Source organism: Cyprinus carpio, chromosome B1 (assembly GCF_018340385.1).
Source record: "Cyprinus carpio isolate SPL01 chromosome B1, ASM1834038v1, whole genome shotgun sequence".
Lineage (NCBI taxonomy): Eukaryota > Metazoa > Chordata > Actinopteri > Cypriniformes > Cyprinidae > Cyprinus > Cyprinus carpio.
In genome coordinates this window covers 6,973,674-6,997,011 of record NC_056597.1, presented here as the reverse complement: position 1 = coordinate 6,997,011, position 23,338 = coordinate 6,973,674, and the positions used below count along the sequence as shown (strand labels likewise).

The 23,338-nt window shown below is 36.5% G+C and overlaps 1 protein-coding gene across 1 annotated transcript in view; it reads left to right on the top strand.

Moving 5' to 3' along the window:
• Positions 1-23,338, top strand: part of LOC109064273 (potassium voltage-gated channel subfamily KQT member 5-like) — a 93,901-nt gene that overhangs the window by 55,778 nt on the left and 14,785 nt on the right. Inside the window, exons 2-6 of the mRNA XM_042716394.1 lie at positions 14,772-14,862; positions 16,918-17,044; positions 21,301-21,476; positions 21,655-21,780; positions 22,757-22,867. Of these exons, the coding sequence (XP_042572328.1) occupies positions 14,772-14,862; positions 16,918-17,044; positions 21,301-21,476; positions 21,655-21,780; positions 22,757-22,867 (631 nt within the window). The remainder of the gene's footprint in view (positions 1-14,771; positions 14,863-16,917; positions 17,045-21,300; positions 21,477-21,654; positions 21,781-22,756; positions 22,868-23,338) is intronic.

Sequence of the window (23,338 nt, the reverse complement as noted above, 5' to 3'; positions counted from 1 at the left end):
AATCTAAAAAACAAACTCCTTCAGTCCTTGGGCTCTAGCAACTGTGTCATAGTTACAAAAAGAGCCTTTTCTGTTTTTTTACACTATCCAGCTGACCAGTGGCAATGTTAATCAATAATGCAAATTTAAAGTATATTGTTTGTATATTGTATTGAATTGTGGTATGGTATCAGCTTTTAAAATTGATTTTAAACTGTTAAAAGCAATTTCAATTACCTTAAAAAAGTGTCACAAGCATGAGAGAGTGTGTTAACTTCATACAGTAGATGGGTCAATGACATGACAATATATAACTGCAGTTCTTACTATAAAGCTGAAAAGAAAACCTTGTTAAGTCGATTGGCATATGCTAATATATATATATTTTTAAATAATCATTGCTTCACAGTTTAATAATATTTGAAAAACGTTTGTCTGCCAAATTGAATTCTTTATTTAATTTTTTTTGCAAACATGAAGACTTGACTCAAAAACAGAAATGACTTATCACGTGAAACTCAAAATGTAATGATAATTATAAATTGATTGTTTAGGACAATTTAATAATTTGTAAATAATAAATAAATAAATAAATAACTTGTATGTAAAAATGTGTAAACTACATTTTTTAAAAGTCTTTTCTTTTTTCATCCTTACAGACACTCTATTATGTCACTGAACCAGATAAAAGATTTATAATTGACAACTGTGGTAAATGTCAGGAATTTTAAAAGCCATTATCATCTTTCACTAAGGCTGTGCGGCCCATAAAAATGTCTTTCCCTGGATACAAGCCTGCAGAGAGAACAACACAGACCCCGTCCCCTGAGAGAGGATCCAACATCATTATGAGCGTAGAAGAAGGTGTCTGGGTGTCTCATTACCGTGTGACCCTCTGTCATTAATACCCGTTTGTGGAGAGGCAAAAAGAGAAGGCCACGATCAATCAGATGAAATTTAGCTTCACATATAAACAGGTCTGATGAATGGTTGCCGTTTAAAGTGGGGCGACAGACTTAACACAGTTTGCACTAAGTGTCTGAGAGTAGAGTCTGTGTCTTTACTGCCAGATGGCTGTAGAATCCAATCCGAGTTTCAAGCCTGCGTGAGCATATGTATTTGCTTAATATCTAATACTAACATTTCAACCAATTTCCTGCCATTTCATTAATTTATGTACATAAAATTAGACACATTGAGTACTATAGCCTGTGTACTGTAACTGGTTATGGCAACAGTTTAAGAGACATTGACACCATTGACCAAGATGTTGCTTTGGCCTGTAATAAGTGCAATCTACAGTTAATTATAATATACTGATTTAGTGACAGACAGACAGACAGACAGAGAGACAGACAGACAGACAGACAGACAGATAGACAGACAGATAGATAGATAGATAGATAGATAGATAGATAGATAGATAGAACAGATAGATAGATAGATAGATAGATAGATAGATAGATAGATAGATAGATAGATAGATAGATAGATAGATAGATAGATAGATAGTGACAATGTTCTGACTATGGCATTTTTTCATAACTTACTGACACATAATAAGCCCACCCTTCCTATCTTATATACTGCAATTAAGTATGAAATTGGGGAAAGGGATTTTATCCATAACCTTCTAAAATCGTTCTATTGCAATCAAGGCTGTTTTCAGTTTAGTGTATTAAAGTGTTTGATGGATGTGGGACATTTATATTACGTATTGATTTTCTTGAGACAGTTTATCAAACATTAGAAGTGATAATAGACTATTGTGTGACCTCATATATTGGCTCATATATCAGCAATATCCAAGATCCTTATATAGTAAATTACTCCTCAGTTTTATCTGTGAGTCTGGCTGTATGTGTCCATTAGCCAAAAGGGCAAGAACGATCATCACTTTTCAAAGCTATTAAAGAAGATGTTCTGCTTTTAAAATGTGTTTAATATGGCATAATTGTATCATTTCATATCACATTTTCAGCAGTTTTATCATACACACAGATGTGATCTTGTATGTTTAAAAAAAGAATTAGCCTAAACATACTTGTCTCGTGTTTATTTTTGCTGTTAACTAGATTACTTTGCTCTCAGTGGTCTGTGAGCAAACTGTCATGACAGAGCATTTACAGAAGTTATTCTACACACTTAGTAGGATTATAATGTTATTTAGTGTGCCCAGCTGTTCCTCTCACTCCAAGTGTTCTGCCTTGCTAAATATCATTAGACAGTTGACGCATGCAATCCATCTGTTATTCTTTAATTGTGGTTTGTCAGAGGTATCATGCTGGAGGGATACAAGGAAAGATGGTGGAAGCTTGATGGGTAATGCTAGTTAGGTGTTGCAATGCAAAGGTAAGACAAGGTGATAATTTGGGATTTGGGAGGAATTTAATGTGAACAATTAAAATAAAAGAAGATTTTAATGTTTAAAGGGACTCTGCTGTGACATAATTATTTCCTGTAGGGCATTCAGTCATTTGGAAACATAAACCTCCTTAAACTGTTTGGAAGGTTTTAGCACATACTAACCAATTTGTACAGATTGAGTTGTTAAATTCTGAAGCAGCTGGTTTAGAAGTGGAAAAAGCACTGCAGTAATCCTCTAGTCCTATCAGCATCTGGACCCCTGCAGTTCCTCAATTACTATGCCAGGGCTTTATTTCAGGCACAGAATCTGCAGGGGCTGCTGTTCTCTCAACATGGCTAAACAATCACAGTTTCTCCTAAGAAGCACAGAAAAACAGTTTATATTAACATGAAAGAGAAGCCAGTCAGCAGGAGGGGGTTTTATGTATGAATCTGATGTATGTGCTTTTTTGTTATAATTTTTGAACATTTTGGAAAGTCTCTTGCAGCCCTGTAAAACTTCCTCTTTGCTTCACTTCATTTTCAATGAGTTAAAATCTTCAACTTGACAGGCACATTTAAACCGGATGGTGGTTTATGAAAGGAACAGTTCACCCTCAAATTAAAATTCTGTCATGTTTTGCTCTTCTGTGGAGGAGACCTCTTGAAGTATGTACTGTTACTATTCATGCAATTACAATTAATAAAGACTGAATCTTCAAAAAAAGATGCAAAAAACCTTGGCTTATTGGAAAAAGGTATTGCCTCTACCTACAAAACATACATATTCATAAGATTACTGCATTTTCCAGCTGAAATGAACACTAGTGGCAGTAAAACTAACAACCTTTGTTCCTTTTTAAACTAAATATGATGGGGAAGTTCATAATTGATTAATAAAGACTTATTTTCATGCGGTGCCTTGCACAGTACAAAATTATGATCTCCAAACATTTTTGCCATAGTGCATGATTTGTATAATAATACAGCTTTACATTTGCATCAAAAACGGCTCTATATGTTGTTGTAAACTTGCTCAGTAGCTCACCAGGTACAAGCACTGCACTTGCAATGTGAAGCATTCAGATACGATTCCCATGAAACATGAGTCACAATAAAAGAGCTCAAAGACTTAAGCAAGATAAAATGGCATGGTTGATTCAGGAATTGTGTTTTTATCTTGTGTTTCATTAACACTTATGTTAGATTTAGGGTAGAGTTAAGTGTAGCTGCCTGGTACTCTTTTGAAACGCTATACAGTAGATTGACCATTAACTTTTACTGCTACTTACTGGACATTTCATTTTCAAATTGTTGCTAAATGTGCAAAAAGCAATGTAATATCATTTTCATATCACCACAGGCATGTTTTTTTTCCAAAGAGTTTGAGTTAAAAAAAAAAGTTGCATTTTTAAGCATTTTTAATTAAGCAGTGTGTGCAACCATGCATAAATTTCTACATGAACTTCCATTCAGTTTATTTCCTCCTCTTTAGAAGCACATTTCAGGTGGTGTTGAATTAAGCACAGTTCATGAACTATATTTCGCTCAGCGTTCATCATTAGTTTGGATTAAACTCTAACTCTATAGCTGCATAGCCCTTCAGGACTTTGACCCTGAAGTCAGACAAGACTTGAGTTTTATATAAGCCATCACATAAATCTGCAATTGTCGTCATGGGATTAATAAAGTGTCACTGAATGTTCCAATACAAGCAGATCCAAGTGCAGTATTTATTGTAAAACATCCAAAAAAACAAAGAATAATCCAAATCAGGGCAAAACAGAGCATCAGAAAACACATAACAGAAAATAATAAACCAGCAACCAAAGACATAGAAAACTGGGCTTATACGAGGATAAATTAACAAGATAAATGAGGCAGCTGAATGAAATGAGACTTGATTGACAAAGTAAAGGGTGATGGGAACTGAAGTCCAGAGAAACAAACAACAATTAAGAAGTGTGACCTCTGGTGGCCTCACATGGCCACACCAACCAGACATTGACATTACCTCCCCTCTAAGGAGCAGATACCAGACGCTCCACCAGAAAACACAAAAGTTCAGGAGGGAGATGGATAGGAGACAAATCATGGGGAGGGATGGCGGGCCAGGCCCGTGTAGCGGAAGATGGCCTGGAGACAGAGGTAGACAAGGGTGCCAGGGTGGCCAGAGCAGGAGGCCAGGGCGGCGCCGGTAGGGCAGGAGGCCAGGGAGGAGCCGGCATGGCAGGGAGCTTGGGTGGCGCTGGGACGGCCTCTAGGCCAGCAGCAGGTTCTAAAGTGGAATCTGGACTCGGAGGGCTCACGGACTGGAGCGGGTTCTGAAGTGGACTTGGAGGGCTCACGGACTGGAGCAGGCTCTAGAATGGACTCCAAGGGCTCATGGACTGGAACAGGCTCTGGAGTGGACTCAGAGTGCTCACAGATTGGAGTGGGCTCTGGAGTGGACTCGGAGGGCTCACGGACTGGAGCAGGCTCTAGAATGGACTCCAAGGGCTCATGGACTGGAACAGGCTCTGGAGTGGACTCAGAGTGCTCACAGATTGGAGTGGGCTCTGGAGTGGACTCGGAGGGCTCACGGATTGGAGTGGGCTCTGGAGTGGACTCAGAGTGCTCACAGATTGGAGTGGGCTCTGGAGTGGACTCGGAGGGCTCACGGACTGGAACGGGCTCTGGAGTGGACTCGGGGGGCTCATGGACTGGAACAGGCTCTGGAGTAGACTCGGAGTGCTCACGGACAGGAGCAGGCTCTGGAGTGGAATCAGAGGGCTCATGGAGTGGACTCGGAGGGCTCACGGACTGGAGCGGGCTCTGGAGTGGACTCCGAGGGCTCACGGAATGGAGTGGGCTCTGTGAAAAGATCCTGGGCCAATGTAGCAGGAAGCTTAAGTGGGGCCGGCAAGGAAAGGAGTTTGGTTGGAGCTGGCAAGGCAAGAAGCCTGGGTGGAGCCGGTAGGGCAAGGATCATGGGAGAGACAAAGAAAACGGGCTGCTCAGTAACTTCTGGGACCACCGGACTTGAGGCAACCAGAGTCAGGTCCTCCAGGACCACCAGACTTGAGACCACCAGTGTCGGGTACTCCAGGACCACCGGACTTCAGACCACCAGACTCCATAACACTGGAGTCGGGTCCTCCAGGACCACCAGACTCGGAACCACTGGAGTAGTCTTTGCTGCCCACCTCCTCCTTGACATTCGCTTGCAAGACAGAGACTGTGAAGATTCACTATCAGCTGGAACAGACTTGGGTATCTCCGGGGGCACTGCAATTGGCTCAGATCGACATGACATTACTAAATTGCGGTAACGGAGATAATCAATAAAGCTCCAAAAGTCGAGTCTTAAGCCCCTCCATCTCCAGAGGAGGCAAGGGATTGTCAAAGCAATCATTAAAAACCCGACTGACCTCAGAATCACAAAGTTCCAGTCCTAATGCTAATGTCCAAAAAGTCTGTGCCAGTCCACCCAATTGCATCCCCTGTTGCCGAAGATCCACCAACTAGTGATGTTACGTTCTGTGCCAAGGCTTCGGAGCGTGTGACTAGAAAATCCCGGCAACTTTCAGTGAAGCGCGTATTGAGGCTTGTATCACTTTAGAGCAATGATGTCATTGATGACGTCTGAAGCCTCGCTTGGCCTGACTAGCTCAGAAAGCAGTTAAAATCTTGTAAATTAACAGTCCTCTGCTAAACTTTCCAGTTTTAGACTAATAATAATATTGCCCCTCTTGCCTATTATGAGCAAAGACTTGATTTATACACATTTGATAGCCCCATTCATTTCAAGCCAATACATCTATTACACAATTATGTTGTATTATGTTACACAATTATTATAAAATACACATTATATTCATATAAATAGATTTGTCTATCGGAAATTGTTTTTTTTTCTTCACCGTTATTTCTATGCCTTAACTGGCACAAAACAGCGTATCATAGATCGCATCAGGTCATCTTTAAAGTATCTGCATGTTTTATACTCTTTGGCAACCAGGTGTTATTGTGAGCAAATGAAGCCTCGAGAAATGAACCCTTTTGTGAACCACTTGGATGAAAAGCTTCAATGCTTCATAAGCCTTCATCTTGCCATCACTACCGCTAACATCCTAAGCCAAGCTTTCCGCTCCATCTTCCAAACAGGAGGAAGAATTCGAATGCCCATGGTCCATAAGTCGATAGCTCAGTCTAGCTGATGGATCTGTAAATGTTTGGTTTATTCTGTCACGGAATTCTCCAAAACAAGCAGATCCAAGTGCAGCATTTATTGTAAAACATCCAAAAACAGAATAATCCAAATCAGGGCAAAACAGAGCATCAGAAAACACATAACAGAAAATAATAAACCAGCAACCAAAGACACAGAAAACCGGGCTTATATGAGAATAAGTTAACAAGATGCAATGAGATGCAACTGAATGAAATGAGACTTGATTGTCAAAGTAAAGGGTGATGGGAACTGAGGTCCAGAGAAACAAACAACAATTAAGAAGTGTGCCCTCTGGTGGCCTTACATGGGCACACCAACCAGACATTGACATAAAGTACATATTTGTTTGTATCACACACAACTGTCATAGTTTTACAATTAAGCATGCAGGCAGGTGATATTACATATTTTAATATTAAATTATCAAAAAGCATTTACACGCACAAACATATGAAGAGTTCAGATGCAAAAGTCTCTAAGTGCCATTTGAAATTTTCTTCTAAAAGGGGCATTTTTCTGAGGCTCCTATGTGTAAGTTCAGTAATTTCACTTTAATGGCAATGAATAGGTTCTTTTTATTGCCATTAAAGTGAAATAACTGAACATAAACATAGAAGCCTGAGAAAAATGCTCCTTAGAAGAAAATTTCAAATGGCACTTAGAGGCTTTTGCATCTGAACTCTTCATATGTACTGTAAGCACACTAGCACTGAGTAAAGGCTGAAATGCACTACATTCAGTTCAAGTTTATTTGTATTGTGCTTTTTACGATACAAATCATTGCAAAGCAACTTTACAGAAAATTAAGTTTCTACAATATTTAGTAGTAGCTTATCAGTGATGACTGTCAGTTTATGTACATATGGCAGAAATGTACGGAAAAATAAATTGAAGATGTAATCAAACAGACGATGAACACTATTAACAGCAATCATTATATGATGCAGTCAAACTTATAGCAAAATTTGGTAGTTCTGTATGTTGTTTCAGGGTTGGCATCATCTGAGGTCCTCTGAGGGGCTGGCATCATCTCTTCTCAGGTGTTCTGGATCAAGACTGAAGCTTATGTAAATCCTAGTTAACCGTGGCAAAACAAAGAAACAAATAGAGACATAATTAGTGTAGCTGCTGTTCCAACCAAGTAAAATTAATTAGTTTAACCCAAGCTAAAGAGTAATGTGCATTTGATCAGATATAACTGCAGTCCAAAATTATGAGATGCATTATTTGAATGCTTGGCCAAAGAGATGTGTTTTTAATCTAGATTTAAACAGAGAGAGTGTGTCTGAACTATTATCTGACTATTATCTGAACAGATTTTAAATGACTTGGCATCATATACTTGCTGATTTGTAAATGGTTATAGAGAAAAACTGGGCTTCATACATAAACGATTGAGGATCACACACTACCAGACTTTCAAATAATTCCAGACACAACAAAGTTATGCAGAAACATGTGTCTCATTACTAGAAGATGCATGGCAGAAGAAAACAATGATTCTAAAATATGTTTGAAATCTCCAGAATTTTCAGTGAAATATTTCAACTCCAACTACCCAAAATCTGTACTGTAGATTGGCTCTGACTTTTAGCTGCTAGCATCAACTCCTCCAGACTATAAATAAGAGCAAAAGTCTTAAAAAGCATTTATAATTTCTTGCATAGCAGCATATCAGATGTTGCCTTCCAACCACACTGACCAAAACTGTGTACATTGATCCAAATCTCTTCTGTTCACTGCAAGCATCTGCCTGGTAAACCAACAGTTGCTTAGAGTTGGTGAGCTAAAATAAAGCATAATGCTTTGATACTGTGAAGATTAGCTTTTGGCACAGCTTATCTCACTGTGCCGCTAACACTAAAATCTGTAAATGCAGACTTGCTAAATCATCCTTCTGTTATGGTGCAAGTGCATTTAAATGTGCAGTCTACTGTAAGTTACTTAGGCTAGTACCTTATGCTAAAAAGCTATTTTGTTTGGAGTTGTTGTCACCAAAGGGTAGGGAACTCTTTCATCCTTTCACTTTTTTCACACATCAGTTGACGTAGAAAGCCCAGACTTCCCGCCAGCAGGCTCTCATGGGAGACAGTGGAGGGTTATCAGTGCTGGTTTTAGAAACAGTCTTTGTCTTTCTCACTCTGGCATTTGCATTATAACTGTGCACAGAGCACAAAGAGCACATTTATGATGAAACTGTAGTGGTCTGTCCATAAAATGTGGCCAGTGCTCGTATAGACTGTGCACAGGGTCATATACACAAAACACCAACGGGGTAACACACATGGCATTAAAGAAATATAATAAAAATTGCTTACAGTAAATAATATAACATTTAACACAAAACACCTAATGTACATTACTGATTAAAAAATTTGAAGAAACTTTATTATTAGTATTTATATGACACATTACATATACGTTTTATACTGTATGTGATGTGTCATGCAGAGACTTTTACTGTTTTACAAATAATATACTGTTAAATTATATGTTGATTCATAGGTTGTACTTTCTAAAATCATAAATTTGACAGTACTTTACAGTAGAATTACATAAATGCAATTTTCACCGTATATGTAAGGTAGGTTATTGTTAAACCAATTAGCAGGCTTTTAATGCGGCATTTTTAGTCTTTTTCTGTAAAAATTACAAAAACAAAATACAGTGCAGTGACATGGTCTCAGATAAGAGAGAAAAGATCAAACACGCAAAATGTTAATGCTTTGACTTTGGTTTCTCCCATACACAGATGTAATATATGTACTGTATATATTACATTTCCATGTATGAAATATATTGTCAAATGAAGTAAAACACATATGAAACCTATTAGAAATTGGAACCATTTCTTATGCCAAAAGCCTGTCAATACGTTTTGATATTATAGTATAGTAAGTAAATATAAAAGATAGACATTTATTACAAAAGCATATATAATAACATACAATTTATAGTATTGTTATATTTAATGTACAAGTGAAAATTACATATCAACATTTTATTCCGTATTTTTTTTTATATTTTCTAAGTGGATGAACTTCTGGTTATGCAATACTGACAAATGCGTGCTATAAGCATATTTCTTGTGGTATTAAGTCCTGGTTGGGCTGGATGCAGGATCAAACATTCCCTGCATTGATTCATATTCCTGATGGCATTGTCTTCAAATGCGACAAAAACGTATCAGTTTGGAAATAACTTACTTCATAAAGAATATTAAGAGAGAAGAGAGAACCCTGTCTCAGTAGGAGAAAACCAGTAGCTGTAACGCTGACAAAGAGCCAATGACACTGCAGCAGTGTTCTTCACATGATGAGACAGGCTGACGACAGCCTGTTACTGCTAACATAGTTCAGACAGAGACTGAAGTAAAGACATGGTTGAAAAGCAAATAGTAGGCATATGAAATTAAAGAGAGACTGTATATAGACTAATTGATGGGTTATTTGGTGACTGTTTGTTCTGTTGCTAGGAAATTAAGCCTTGTGGTGTAGAATAATGTCATTATTGTATAAACAGATGCTGCACTTGCTTTAATGGACAGCTGGCATTGCTGTGTATTTGTGTTTTGAAAAGCATGATATACAATCCCTCCCCATATGCACTCAATCTTTATCTTGTTTATGTTAGGACAGCCCTTGTGTCTCTGACAGAGGGACAGCATGCAAGCTTCTAAACATATTTTGTTTTACAGCTGGTCAAGTCTGGAGAATTTTTTGTTTGGGGAGAACTGTTAGTAAAGTTGCAAGTTTACTTGTAAAAGTAGCTTGCATCTTAACATAACTTGTATAACATTTGTTTTTGTAACAAACGTTTTCTACCTGATGAAAAAAATAGAGCTAGAAAATATAAAGGTTAAAATATTTAAAATATGTAGTATAAAATATAGTTCAAATATTGTAAACTAGAAAATATAAACATGTTTATTCATTATACAAATGTTCTTAGATGTACAAATCACTTACAATTCACAAATAGGATTATTAGGATTAGACCTTATTTCAAAGTTTGCTGAGACCCCTAATGGGCCCCAGACTCCTGGTTGAGAAGATCTGATCAAAACATATTTTATTTTACTATCAAGTAAGTCAGAGATTTTGTTGTTTGGTGGCAACTACTTAAGGTTACAAGGTTACTCTTGTTGAGGTGAGAGTCATACATACTTTGTTTTACTGATATGGGTCAGTTAAATACAGATGTCAGCTCTTTAACTTTCTTGGGGCCAGTACAGCTTTGAGAGGATTTTGGTGATCATGATCTGTGCGTCTAGATTCGTTACAGACCTTCTGTGCAGCTTTTATAATTGCGTGCAGGACCACGGACAGCTCACACATTAGTAGTGTTTGCAGGATTGCTGGGTCTTTTCTGTTGCTGTGGCTCACACTAGACAGCACATCAGTAAAGAAAAAAAGCTTTTTTGCACACACACCAGATTTGACTCTCTTTCCCCCTGCTTTGCATTTAATTCTATGTGATTGTAAGACATTTAGGGTGCATTCACACCAGGAAAGTCCGCTAATTCACTTGCTTTGGTCCGGACCAAATACAATGTTGATTTTTTTTTGTTTGGTGCGGTTCGCTTTCACACTGCCCTTTTTGTGAGTGTACCAGAAACTGTAAACAAAACCACACTTGTCCTTAAGGTCATCCATTCATTGGATTATCCATTCAACCATATCAGAGTTCGTTTGGAAGCAGAATGAGACCACCTCTTCAGCTGGGTCTCGGTGCGGTTGTTTGGTCCACAACCGAGTGCGATTGCTGTATTCACACCTGTCCAAAAGATCCGCACAAAGGGGGTAAACGAACTTGAGTTTGATTCAGTCGAACCAAACAAGGCAGGTGTGAAAACATCCTTAGACACTTTTTACAGCACCTTGTTGTGATTTGCAATTTGCACAGACATGATCATTTGTAGGAGACTTGATTATTAACTATGTATAATACTATGTTTAGTGATATAAATTATAGTGACAGGGATTGAGAGAAATATAATTTCAGGCTTCCATCTGCTGTTTTTAACATCAAATAAGAAATAATGATATGGCGTGATACATATTTGTGTGAGAGAGAGAGATTTGGTTCATTAGTCACTCGTCCCTGGCACTCACCTTCAAAACAAATCAATTTGATTATGCAAAACGATGCCTATTAAGTGCCACTTCAGAGAGCCAAAGTGTGTGTTTACTGTGGTCTGCATGTAAATGTTAAGATCCCCTCTTTCAACATCAAAGGCTGTGACACTCTACAGACACCAACTGCCACCCACCAGGGCAGGAAATGACACGCAGATACAAAAGAACAAGGTAGGAGAGCAGGGTTGTGTAATTAGCTAGGGCTAACAGATGATTGATGAGGGGAGCTACTTCAGTTCTGTGCAATTATTCTTTTTCCTTTTTCCTCTGGAAAAAAGAGTGTTTTAGCCCTGGGCGCTACACTGAAATAGTCCTGTCTAAGTGAGCTGACAAGAGGCAGGAGAGTAGAAGAGCTCTCTTTATATACTACAGCCCTAAAGAACAGACAGGCACTGGCTGCTTGACAGATAATTGTACTGTCTATTGCAGTTTACTTTCTCCGCTACGTCATTTCAACCATCCATCCAGTATAGGTGGTTGTTGCAAATGTCACCCTGTAATTTTTTATTTTATTTATTTATTTAGTTTCCACTCTCAAGGTTTAATTGGGAATTATACAAGAGTTAGTTGCTATACTATATTTTGATTGGTTGAGTTGAACAGCACTGGGACTTTTTAATGCTTGTATCAGTCTGCTTCTGTGTTGGTGAGTTCCAGACAAACTATCAATCTGTGTATTGAAAGTAGGGATTTTTCAATGACTCCTTCAGTAGAGTCACTGAATCAAAGCTGATTTATTAAAAAAACTCTTTTTGTTTAGGAATGAGACAAGTGACTGTCTTTATATGTGTTTATATGTCATTGAATAATTCACTCAACCATTTCACTCAAAACTGCATTTTCATTCAGGAACTACAGTAAACAAGTAACTCACCAAGATGTTTACTCATGATTTGCTTAAAAACACTGATTCGTTCAGAAAAGAAAACACCACCTTACTGTTGCTTAATAGAAACTAGGGTAAAAACAGACGAAGCACATGCCAATATTGTTTCTAAAATGTAAGCAGTTTACTGAACAATAAGGCAACTTACTTAAATTTAATTGCGCAAAATAGTGTAATGTTATAGTTTCATAGCATTGATTAATATTTTAAATTGGCTTTTATTTTTTGATTTTCAATTTTAATATATTTTATGTTTCAGTATTTTTGTTGTGTGCTTTTGTCATTTTTATAAATACATATTTTTAAAATTCTTTTTAGCTTTATATTTAAGTATTTAATATTTTAATACTTCGACTTAAACTTTTATTAAATTAAATTTTATTTCAGTTAGCTGTCTAGGCAACATTTTTGATTTTTATTAAAGTTTAATGAGTTTTTCATCTGATGTTTATATTTTATTTTATTTCTACTTAATTTCTCTGTTTTTTTAGCCTTTATTTCAATAGGATGGTGTAGTTACAGGAAGCGATGTGGGAAAGAAAGGGGCCCGGGATCAGGAAAGGTCCCAGATTCGAACTTGGGAAGTCTGCAGCACAGAAGCGCTTTAAGTCAGCACAAATATCCCTCAACATTACTCTCAAGGCTATCGCCGGCAACATTTCTACTTAATTTTAATCAATGTTTTTTAATTGTTTTAGTTAACAACAGCAACACTGGTATAAAAGCAATAACACACTTGTAAACGTGATGTCTTTAAGTATGTCTGTGATTACTTCCAGCCTCATGCCTACGGCGAAAATTTCAGCACATGCAATATTTAGTATTTACATTGTTTGGAAAGGACTGGAATTATGAGCAAATACAGACATTCAGCAATGACATTGCCATATGACAGCCAATGGAAAACACTGCCCCTGCCCTCTGCCCTGTGTTCTCTGTAGAGGAGCTCGGCCGCTGTTTCCGAGTGGAGGGCAGGTCAAAGGGTGAAGCGCCCTTTCACGCCCACTGCTTTCACACAAACGCTGCACCAAAGCTGGATGAAGCCTTTAACCTCTGTTTTATAAGCTCCTTCTCATACAGGCTCAAATTACAGCCTCTTCTAGTTTACTCAGGTCAGTTTAGACAGAGTCCAGCTCAACCACATGGCGCCACTCAAAAGGAGTCTCAAGAGCTCCAATTTTCAGTCGTACACTGGGAAAATTTTGTAAACATTTTTGATGAAGATGGTGAAAATTATCAGTAGCTCTAATGATAATTTTGCAAAGAAGACCTGTTTTTATAGAAAATGGAAAGAGGGCAGTACATATTTGTAAAATGAATGATTGTTGCATCAATGCTCTTGCGGGCAAAGCTCTTTGATAAATGCACACTGCAGCAAAGACTGTTCATCATCAAGTCAAAGGGTCAGTCAAGGTTGTATTTTCTCTGATCTGTTCAGTTCTGTCCACTTGCATTAGGTCATAGGAATGAGTTTCATGGGCCTTTGGGCTGGGAAGCTCTGTGTTAGAGTTCAGCAGTGTAATGTTACTTGGCTTTAGAAGATGGGTTTTACCAAAGTTTGAGTGATTTGTCTTATTGATACTACTAGTATATAGGTATTTAGGTTATATAAGTGTGATTTCAAGCTACTGAACATTTTAGAGCAGTGTCCTATTATCTATTACTGTGAATGTAGCCTGACAAAATGTTCATTTTATTTTAGTATTATATTTTATTTTTGTTCATAAATGTCCTCAGTGTCTCTTCACCTTTCTACGATATGTGGGAGAATATAGCAGCAAGACAGAAAGAGGGAAAGAGAAGAATGGAGGCATGAGAATTTGAAGGGAAATGGACGAAGTAGTTGAGAAAAAGAAACAGTGGGAACCAGACTAGATGGAGCAAGAGGGATAAAGCTAATGGAAGAGAGGGAGAGAGAGATCAGGCGGCTGACGCAGAAGTCCAATGATCAAATACAGATGTCCCCCACCCCTTATTTGAAGGGGTCAATAATGCAAATCTCCAGATACAGTTGTTCTCTGAACAGCGGTTTCCCTCATGCCATACTTCATATTGCTGATGGGAAATTAACGTTATGGTACTTAAGAGTTTGAAATATTTGAAGGAAAGTTTTTTTTTATTAGTGCCTTATTCTATCAACATCAGTTGAATTTGACGTTGAACCGTAAATACAAGCATATATATATATATTTTTTTTTTTTTTTGACAGGTTTGTCCTGGTGTTTGGCTGCTTGGTGCTGTCAGTCTTCTCAACCATTCCAGATCACCAGGAAATGGCCTCTCAAAGTCTCCTGATCTTGGTAAGAGCTGAACTACAGTGTCAAAACAAAATCCAAACAGGATAAAGCATGAGAACAGTCTCATGCTAAGAAGTTCAAAAAAAAATCACATGAACTCTGTGTTAACTATACTCTAATACCGTATACCGTAGCTAGTTGTATGTCTTAAAAGCTATGTAATGCTACATTCTGCATTTATTAATTAATGTTATATAGTATATGCCTATATACTTATGATTTTCACTGTAATTAAAAGCAGAAAATGTCAGATCCTGGCACAGGAGATATAGGCAACATTCTCTACTTCTCTAAAGTAAATTGCCTCTGCTCTCCACCAAATTCAGCTGCTATCTGTCTGATGATGAGTATCACACATATTTAAAGACAAATATGGTGAAGTTTAGTACTAGTAATAGTACTGTACAACACGTCAAGCTAACCAAATCAGTAAATCACAATATAAACACAGCAAAATATGCACCACTTTTAGACCTTGTGGTTTACTTGATGCCTTTAATGCAGCCTGATGGAATATTGTCAATAGTTATTTGATTACAAAGCCCTGACAAAAGCCAGCTACAGGTGAGAGATATGAACACTGGATAAAGGCTCATGTTATGCTGGTTTTCTGTTCCTGGAAGCCTGCTGGTTTGTGTACTGGTAATGATGGCCATACAAATGGACCTGATTTGTTTTATTGACTCTTTTATTCAGTCATACTGCTGCCCCTTTAATTGATAATGCAAAGACATGAGGTAAGTCAACAAAACAGAAGTCTTTTAAAATGGCTTTTACCTCTGTGAATTGAGTCAGAAACTCCATATAAGGTTACCAGTCAACATCTGCTGCTGTATGTGTGCATTATTGTGTTTGCACATGTTTGTATATGTGAATGTGTTTGTTTATGCTTTATAATAGGCAAAATGCTTTATAGTGGGCAAAATGGAGTATTAATCAAACACAACCACCTAAATTGTACAATGTTCCGCATTAATATGGAATATTCTGTATTGAAGTATACATGTATTTTGTTCTATTTATTACATTGCTTTGTGTTTTAAGGTTGAAGGAAATATCTGTAAAGCCTGTATGGCAAAAATCTATATTTTATGTGGCTAAATTATATTTGAAATATATGCCAAATATATGTTGCAAACAGTGAAATATATTTTAGAAATAGGACATATTTAGTTACAGCCTTCATATAGCAAAATATATTTCTTAATGTATTTCAGGGCAAGAAAATGCATTTATATGCATTTATGAAATATAGAGGTCAAATATAATGCTTTTAAAAATATATATTTATATACATTCAAAAAAAAAAAAAAATTTATATATATATATATATATATATATATATATATATATATATATATATATATATATATATATATATATATATATATATATATATATAATTGCCAAAAATATTGGTAGAAAATATATTTATGCAAATTTTTAAACACATTTTAGCAAAAAAATATTTGTTGGCCATTTTTTGTATATTTTAAAATATATTGAAATATATTTGAAAACAATGTCCTGGCAGAAAAGTTCTGTATTTCTACTGATATTTGTCTTCCAGTGTGGTTCATTTAAAATGATTAATTTTCAAAATAATAAAATATTTACAGTGAATGTTGCTGTTCATCTCTGTGTTTTTCCACTGTTTATTTATTTAAATTACAGTTTTTTGTCCAGATAAATTATGCTTTGAGTAAATCATTTTTGAAAACATTTAGACTACTGTAGTTACAAAGTAGCACTAAATATACAGTATATGACAGAGCTCACTAATGGATCTATAATCAGGTTATTTTCCACTTGTTTCAAGAAATAGCTGACCCACAGATTATATTTGACAGGCAAGGGCACTTCCATCTGTGTTTCTTTATTAAAAAATGCTGTTGTGCGCAATGTACGGTACTTATCTCACTGTGTAATTCCAGCAGTGATGTGTGTAATGCAGCTGTAATGTAGTTGGTTAACAGTGTTATCATTTTCACAACCACAAATGATACAAGTGCACACCCACACAAATAAACTTGAAAATGTCTTTCTTTGTCTTTGTAGGAGTTTGTGATGATTGTGGTGTTTGGGCTTGAGTACATCATTCGAATCTGGTCTGCTGGTTGTTGTTGCCGGTACAGAGGATGGCAGGGACGACTTCGCTTTGCAAGGAAGCCGTTCTGTGTTATAGGTGAGCCTTCAATCAGTGTGCAAAGTTTCTCTCCATGAAATGAGAATCATGAAGCTTTCATTGTTTAAGTTCAGGATTTTTCAGACTTTTCTCATTTCTAAATGAGGTGATAGAGTGAGATCAGTATTAGAAAAGAAGTTCACTGTTATTTAACCTGTTTAAACCTGGTTGAGAGATTTCATAAGACTTACTTGCCATAAACATTTCTTACCTTCATGAATATCATTATTTCAAAATATATATTTTCATAAACAGCCAGCATTTCACTCACAGCAGTAGATGAGATTTGAAAGAAATTGCATTCGTGACAAAAATGTGAAATCATGTAGGCAATTTATTCCTCATTTCTTTCTACTTTGTGACTTGCTCTGCACGGAATATTCCAAATTTGGAGGAAATATTTTCTGAAGTCACAAGGTTTTCTGTACTACATGATAGAAATAAAAGAGTACCAACATTTTATTTACTCACCAAAGCTGATTTAGTCGCTTTTGATGGTTGCAAAGTGTTCATTTTCGACCGTGGTTACTTGCAATGACACGTGTTAAAGAAACAAACACCCATCATCACTGGTTATGGACTGAGAGTTAAATATTTGGTGACTCTACAGTACTCAGTTAGTTAGTGGTATTTCTAAAGCACATACTTTCTTTCAGAAAAGAAGCATTCAATTTGTAAAAAGTGAGAGTAAATGCATTTATAATGTTACAAAAAATTCTAGGTCATTCAATTTTAAGTACATCAAAGAATCCCTTTTATGTATCACATGTATAATTTTTTTTTGATAGATAGATAGATAGATAGATAGATAGATTGATAGATAGATAGTGCTTTGGCAGATATTAGTAACACTAATACTATCCTCCCTCACAAATTAATTGCTCAAGTCAGCTTTAATCCTTCCGTGATGAGACAAATTATGTTTATTCCTATGTAACCAAGGCAACAGCTTCATAACTGTAGATCACTATTAAGGAAGTGCCTTATGTCTGTAAAATAACCTAACTGCACTTACCCACTGACCCCAAACCTTTTACCCCGCATCCTCCAGTTGTGGCTGCCAAAAACTACCAAATCCACTTCAGCAAACAGCTCTCATTCATTGACCCCTCAACCTGTCTAATGTTCTCCAGACTGCTGTTACACTGTGTGAGCTCATTAATGCTATTAATAATGTCTTACTTTGTTTAAGTGTGTGTAGGTGCTTGTGGTGTCTGTTCTTAAGTGCTAACACTTAGCCCTGGCCTTATCGATATATATGGGGATAATGAATGTCATTTATAATGGGAATAATGTGTCTGTGTGTGCAGACCAAATGTCCTTTGAGATTCTATTAAGCCATGCCTCAATCTGATCACTATTCCCCTTTGTTAGTATATCACGAACACAAACCCAGCACTAGCAAAGGTCTTGATCCCAAACATCACTCAATTAGATGACTCAATTACTGTACAACGTTGCGCATTAAAGCATAGCTATTTTTTAAACAACATTTTTATGCAGCCCATCATTGTGCATCTTCGTTGCAGCTGTTCAGCCGTACTATTAGTGCCATTATGAAATTGGTGCGGTTTCATGCACACAAGGGATTAGAGTTCATTAAAATCGTAATCTCTTTTCACAACAGAAAATAAGATTCATACTTATTTCATACATTGACACTTGTGCTCATCCTTGACCATTTGGATTTAATATTTTTCACAGTTTGTTATAGGCAGGCATTCTGGGAATTTATAGGGAGCAAATGTCTCAGTACTGGAATGATTTTGACTCCCTTGCTTAGAACTGAACTAAGCAGCAACTAAAATGTTAAAAACTGAAAAATACCCATCAAATAATATTGTCATAACCATTTGATTAATGGTTGGTCTTTAGGCATTTAATATCCATATCCATGTGAAAGCTCATCATATAACCATTAGGCTACTTCTGGAAACAAATTTGAAAGTAGAAATGTTAAAGATACTTCTGAACCTCGTGAAACTGGTTTTTTAGCATGTGAACTCAGAATTACTGTATGTCATTTTCTTTCTGGCTGAAGTCACTTTATACCACACACATGCACATTTACAGCCCCATTTCATCAATATGATGTTAATGGAAACAGAATGCACTAAGAATTAATAACAGGTGATTGATTTTATATAATTTAAAACTCATTATGAGTGAATGTTTATGTACCCAGAGGTCCTACAGAACCTGAAGGTAAATAGTGTTGCGAACATGGACTGGAACAATATTTTTTAGGAAATACTGCATTAATGCATCATATACCGTGATTGTTGATGGAAAGTTTTAAGTAGTTTTACAGGTTTTTTTAACAGATGGTTTGGGAAGCCGTTTCCAGAATAAACTAACGCAGACAGGGTTTATTTTGCTTTGTCACATTTAAATTGAGTGCATGTTTCCTAATGGATTCAACAAGTCATTAGCTGCCATTAGATGGTATTTGTGTGTTAAGCTGATGAATGAACCCTGTCAAAGAAAGAATGGTGTTCAGATGATGATGTGTGGGATTTTGTTGTACCCTCCAGCAGTTTATAGCAGCACCAAGAATGGGTATCCACTGGCTTCTTAAAGTTAGTTACTGCACAAAAAAGAACATTTCAGATTAATTTTGCTTGCATAAACTTGTCATATTTTGTCACTCAGTTTAAGCCAAAAATGTTACATTTCTATACTGCACTGTATAACTAGAATTCTCATTCAGGTAGTTTGATATATAGCATTGACCTTACTAATAATCTGGCATTCAAAATCTGTTTTAAAGGAGTAGTTGAAAATTTGCTGAAAATAAACTCACCCTCAGGCCATCTAAGATGTAGTTGAGTTCGTCAAACCTTTGCTTCCAGCTAAAATATGAGTTCTCTATCCATAATATTGCTGTCCTTTAAATCTGGCAAAAACATAAAAAGTAGGACTTTGAAAATATTATGTAGTAAGCTGTATTATATTAGAAAAATGTCAAATAAAAGCATTGTCACTAGAGGTTTCAGGCTTTTGGACCCAAAACACTATAATACTTCATTCTTTTTTTTTTCTTTTTTTTTCTAAATGTCATTTTTAAAAGATAGTGGAATAAAATTCTTTCATTTTTCAACAGGGCTGATTCTGAATTGTGATGGTGGTCTCTTTCATGTGTATTTTTCCTTGAGTTCATGAGTCATCTCTATGCTGTGCTGGATAACGGAGTCATAATTTATAGATCCAGAGTGCACTTCTACACCTAAATAAGCATTTTCTCTCCCAGCTCGAGACTCCCCAGAGACTTTAAGAACACATGTAATGTGTTGATTTGACTTATAACGACAGACTGCAGCACAGAGCAGTAGAGTGGCTGAGCATGAAGGCCCCTTCTCTGGAAAGTTTGAGTTCATCGACTACAAAGTATATGAGAAATTAGAGGGAGGATCAGAAAGAGAAAGAAAATATTATTGCAGTTGAGTAGTTCCTTGGAGTTGTTTGTGCTTTTTGAGGGTTTGATGTCGCTTCTCCAAGTGGATGTGGTTTCTGTGTGAACTTCCCGTGTCCTTCGCTTGTTCTTTCTGTCTCTTTCTCTCTTTTTCCCTCCCTCAATCCTCTTTTTCCACAGAATATGGGCAAAATAACATTTTGGATATCGCTCTTTTCAATCATTTACATGAACAAAATGGCTATGTTCCTCTGTGAAGTCTCATTTGAGAAGTAAATTGTCTAGTTTGAGCTGAGGGATGTCATTTACTTGCATTAAACTACACTGACAATTTTTCAGGTTAATGAGACATTTACGTATAAACATGTTCAGTGGTGTTGTCGACCACCAGGAGGCCTCAGAAAACGAACACTAAAAAACTAAGTGATTTTATTGAAGAACATGCAGTTCTTGAAACTTCTGGAAATGCTCACAGTTTCTGTTATTAAAAAAATCATATAATTGCAGATGAAATTCTGGTCGAAATATAATAGGTGGCCTTCAAGTCCAAAAAAGGTTGAGATTTAATAATTATTAGATCCTTTTGATCCCAGTGGGATTTACAGTATACAATAACATGTTACTAGGAAGTCAGGTGCCACTTTCATAGATTAAACTGAAAAGAAGAAAAAAAAGAATTAAAGAGAATTAAACTGTTTTAGAGGACCTGGTAACTAACTAACTAAATATTTTAGAATTGTATATGCCGTTAAAACACACATGGCAAATTATATCTCCTGTGATATGCTACGCATGTTAAATGTTTTCTGACATCATTTTTTCTGTTCTTTTACCCAACCGTCAGACATTATAGTGCTTATTGCCTCTGTTGCGGTGGTTTCGGCTGGGAGTCAAAGCAACATTTTTGCAACTTCTGCACTGCGAAGCTTACGGTTCTTACAGATCCTGCGAATGGTACGCATGGACCGCCGTGGAGGAACTTGGAAGCTTCTGGGATCTGTAGTTTATGCACACAGCAAGGTAAGTTTATTGCATTGACAAGTCACCATCTAGAATTTTTTGCTTTTGAGTTACTTACTGATAGTTTAAATGCATGCTTTGTTTTATGAGCAAAAACTACTGTATCATATTCTCAAGTACTTTTTGTACTTTTTTAAGTATCATCCTGGTGTCCTCTAAATGCTTCTCTGTCTAACAGGAATTGGTCACTGCCTGGTACATTGGGTTCCTTGTGCTCATCTTTTCCTCTTTCCTGGTTTATCTGGTGGAAAAGGAGTTCAATAAAGACTTTGCCACCTATGCGGATGCATTGTGGTGGGGCACGGTGAGTCTCTTCACAATGGTGCATTTCACCAAGTCCAAGTAATATTCTGACCTATACAGAGCTTTTCAAAAGAAGTTCTTGTGGTGCCAGATACATGTGACTCTTATGCAATTATTCCTGGGTAATCCAAAAATTACTGGAAAACTGCAAGACGTACTGGTGTCAGTTTAATATGACCACTGATATCAAATTTCAGTAATAATTTCAGGCTCACACTTTTCAGCCTTTTGATCATTTCCTTCCACCTTTTTCATAAAGGTTATATGTAGGCCCATCAGATTCCATTTCCATGGAGATAGAAAGAAATCATGATGGCACAAATGACAAACACCATCTCTGGTCTCACTTGGATGCCTTTGATGGTTCAGAGAATAGATTTCAGGCTCATTCAGGTTGTTTCAACCCAAAAGAAAAAGACAAATATACATATATGCATAAATAAAGAGATACAGAAGTACAAAAAATGATTTAGCACATCTGTTCTGATAAGGTTGTGGTGAGCTCAGCATGAATTTTTAAAGAGACATTCAGAAACCAGAATTTTTTTTTTTTCAGTTTATGTCATATTAATAATGTTAATTAATGTTGGGCCTATGCAGTTTGTGGTAATATTAATAAATGTATTAGAATCAAATATAAAAATGAAAATACAAAACAAAAGTGTCAGTTAAAATAATAGATATAAATTAATTTTTGTTTGCACTATTGTAAACAATTTTACATCTGAGTCCTAAAGGACATTCTGTCATAAATTATTATAATACCCTTTATTCAAAGTTATCTGATCCATCTTGACAAGTCTTTTATCTTGGCAAATCAAGATCAAAACGTAAGTTATGTAGTTCGCAGATACAAACTCAAAAGTTCTCTATTGACCCTCTGTGTGTGTGTGTGTGTGTGTGTGTGTGTGTGTGTGTGTGTGTGTGTGTGTGTGTGTGTGTGTGTGTGTGTGTGTGTGTGTGTTTTTTTTTATTAGATCACCCTCACTACTATAGGTTATGGAGATAAGACTCCTAAAACCTGGACTGGACGGATGCTATCTGCTGGCTTCGCTCTGCTTGGGATCTCTTTCTTCACTCTGCCTGCGGTAAACCTTAATTACAGGAAAAACATTCTCATACCTTGTTTCTTTACACTACCTACAGTATTAATCCAGTGTTTGTTTATCTTGTCACTTCTCCAGAAGCAACTCCAATAAAGAAAATAATTTGCATAAATAATTTGCATAATTAAGACAGTCGCTAATGTTCCTCTTGGTTTTCAGCCTTGAGTACACAGTGAAATCTTATTCCTGGCTGCTAAATTTTCCTAAAGCAGAATTTTATTAGGTATCTTTGTGAAATGCAAAGGCAGTTTGGCTGATTACATTGTCAGAGCAACAGGGTTTTCAGCCAAATTTACAAATCAGCCTAAATGAGTTGATGGAAATGGTGGAAATGGATGTTCTAATTTCAAATTAAACAGCTCACCCCTTTGGACTTCCACTTTTTTATCATGAAATGATAAAACGTTGAGAGAGCTGAGTTTGACCACTCATCTTAGTTAAATTAAAGATATA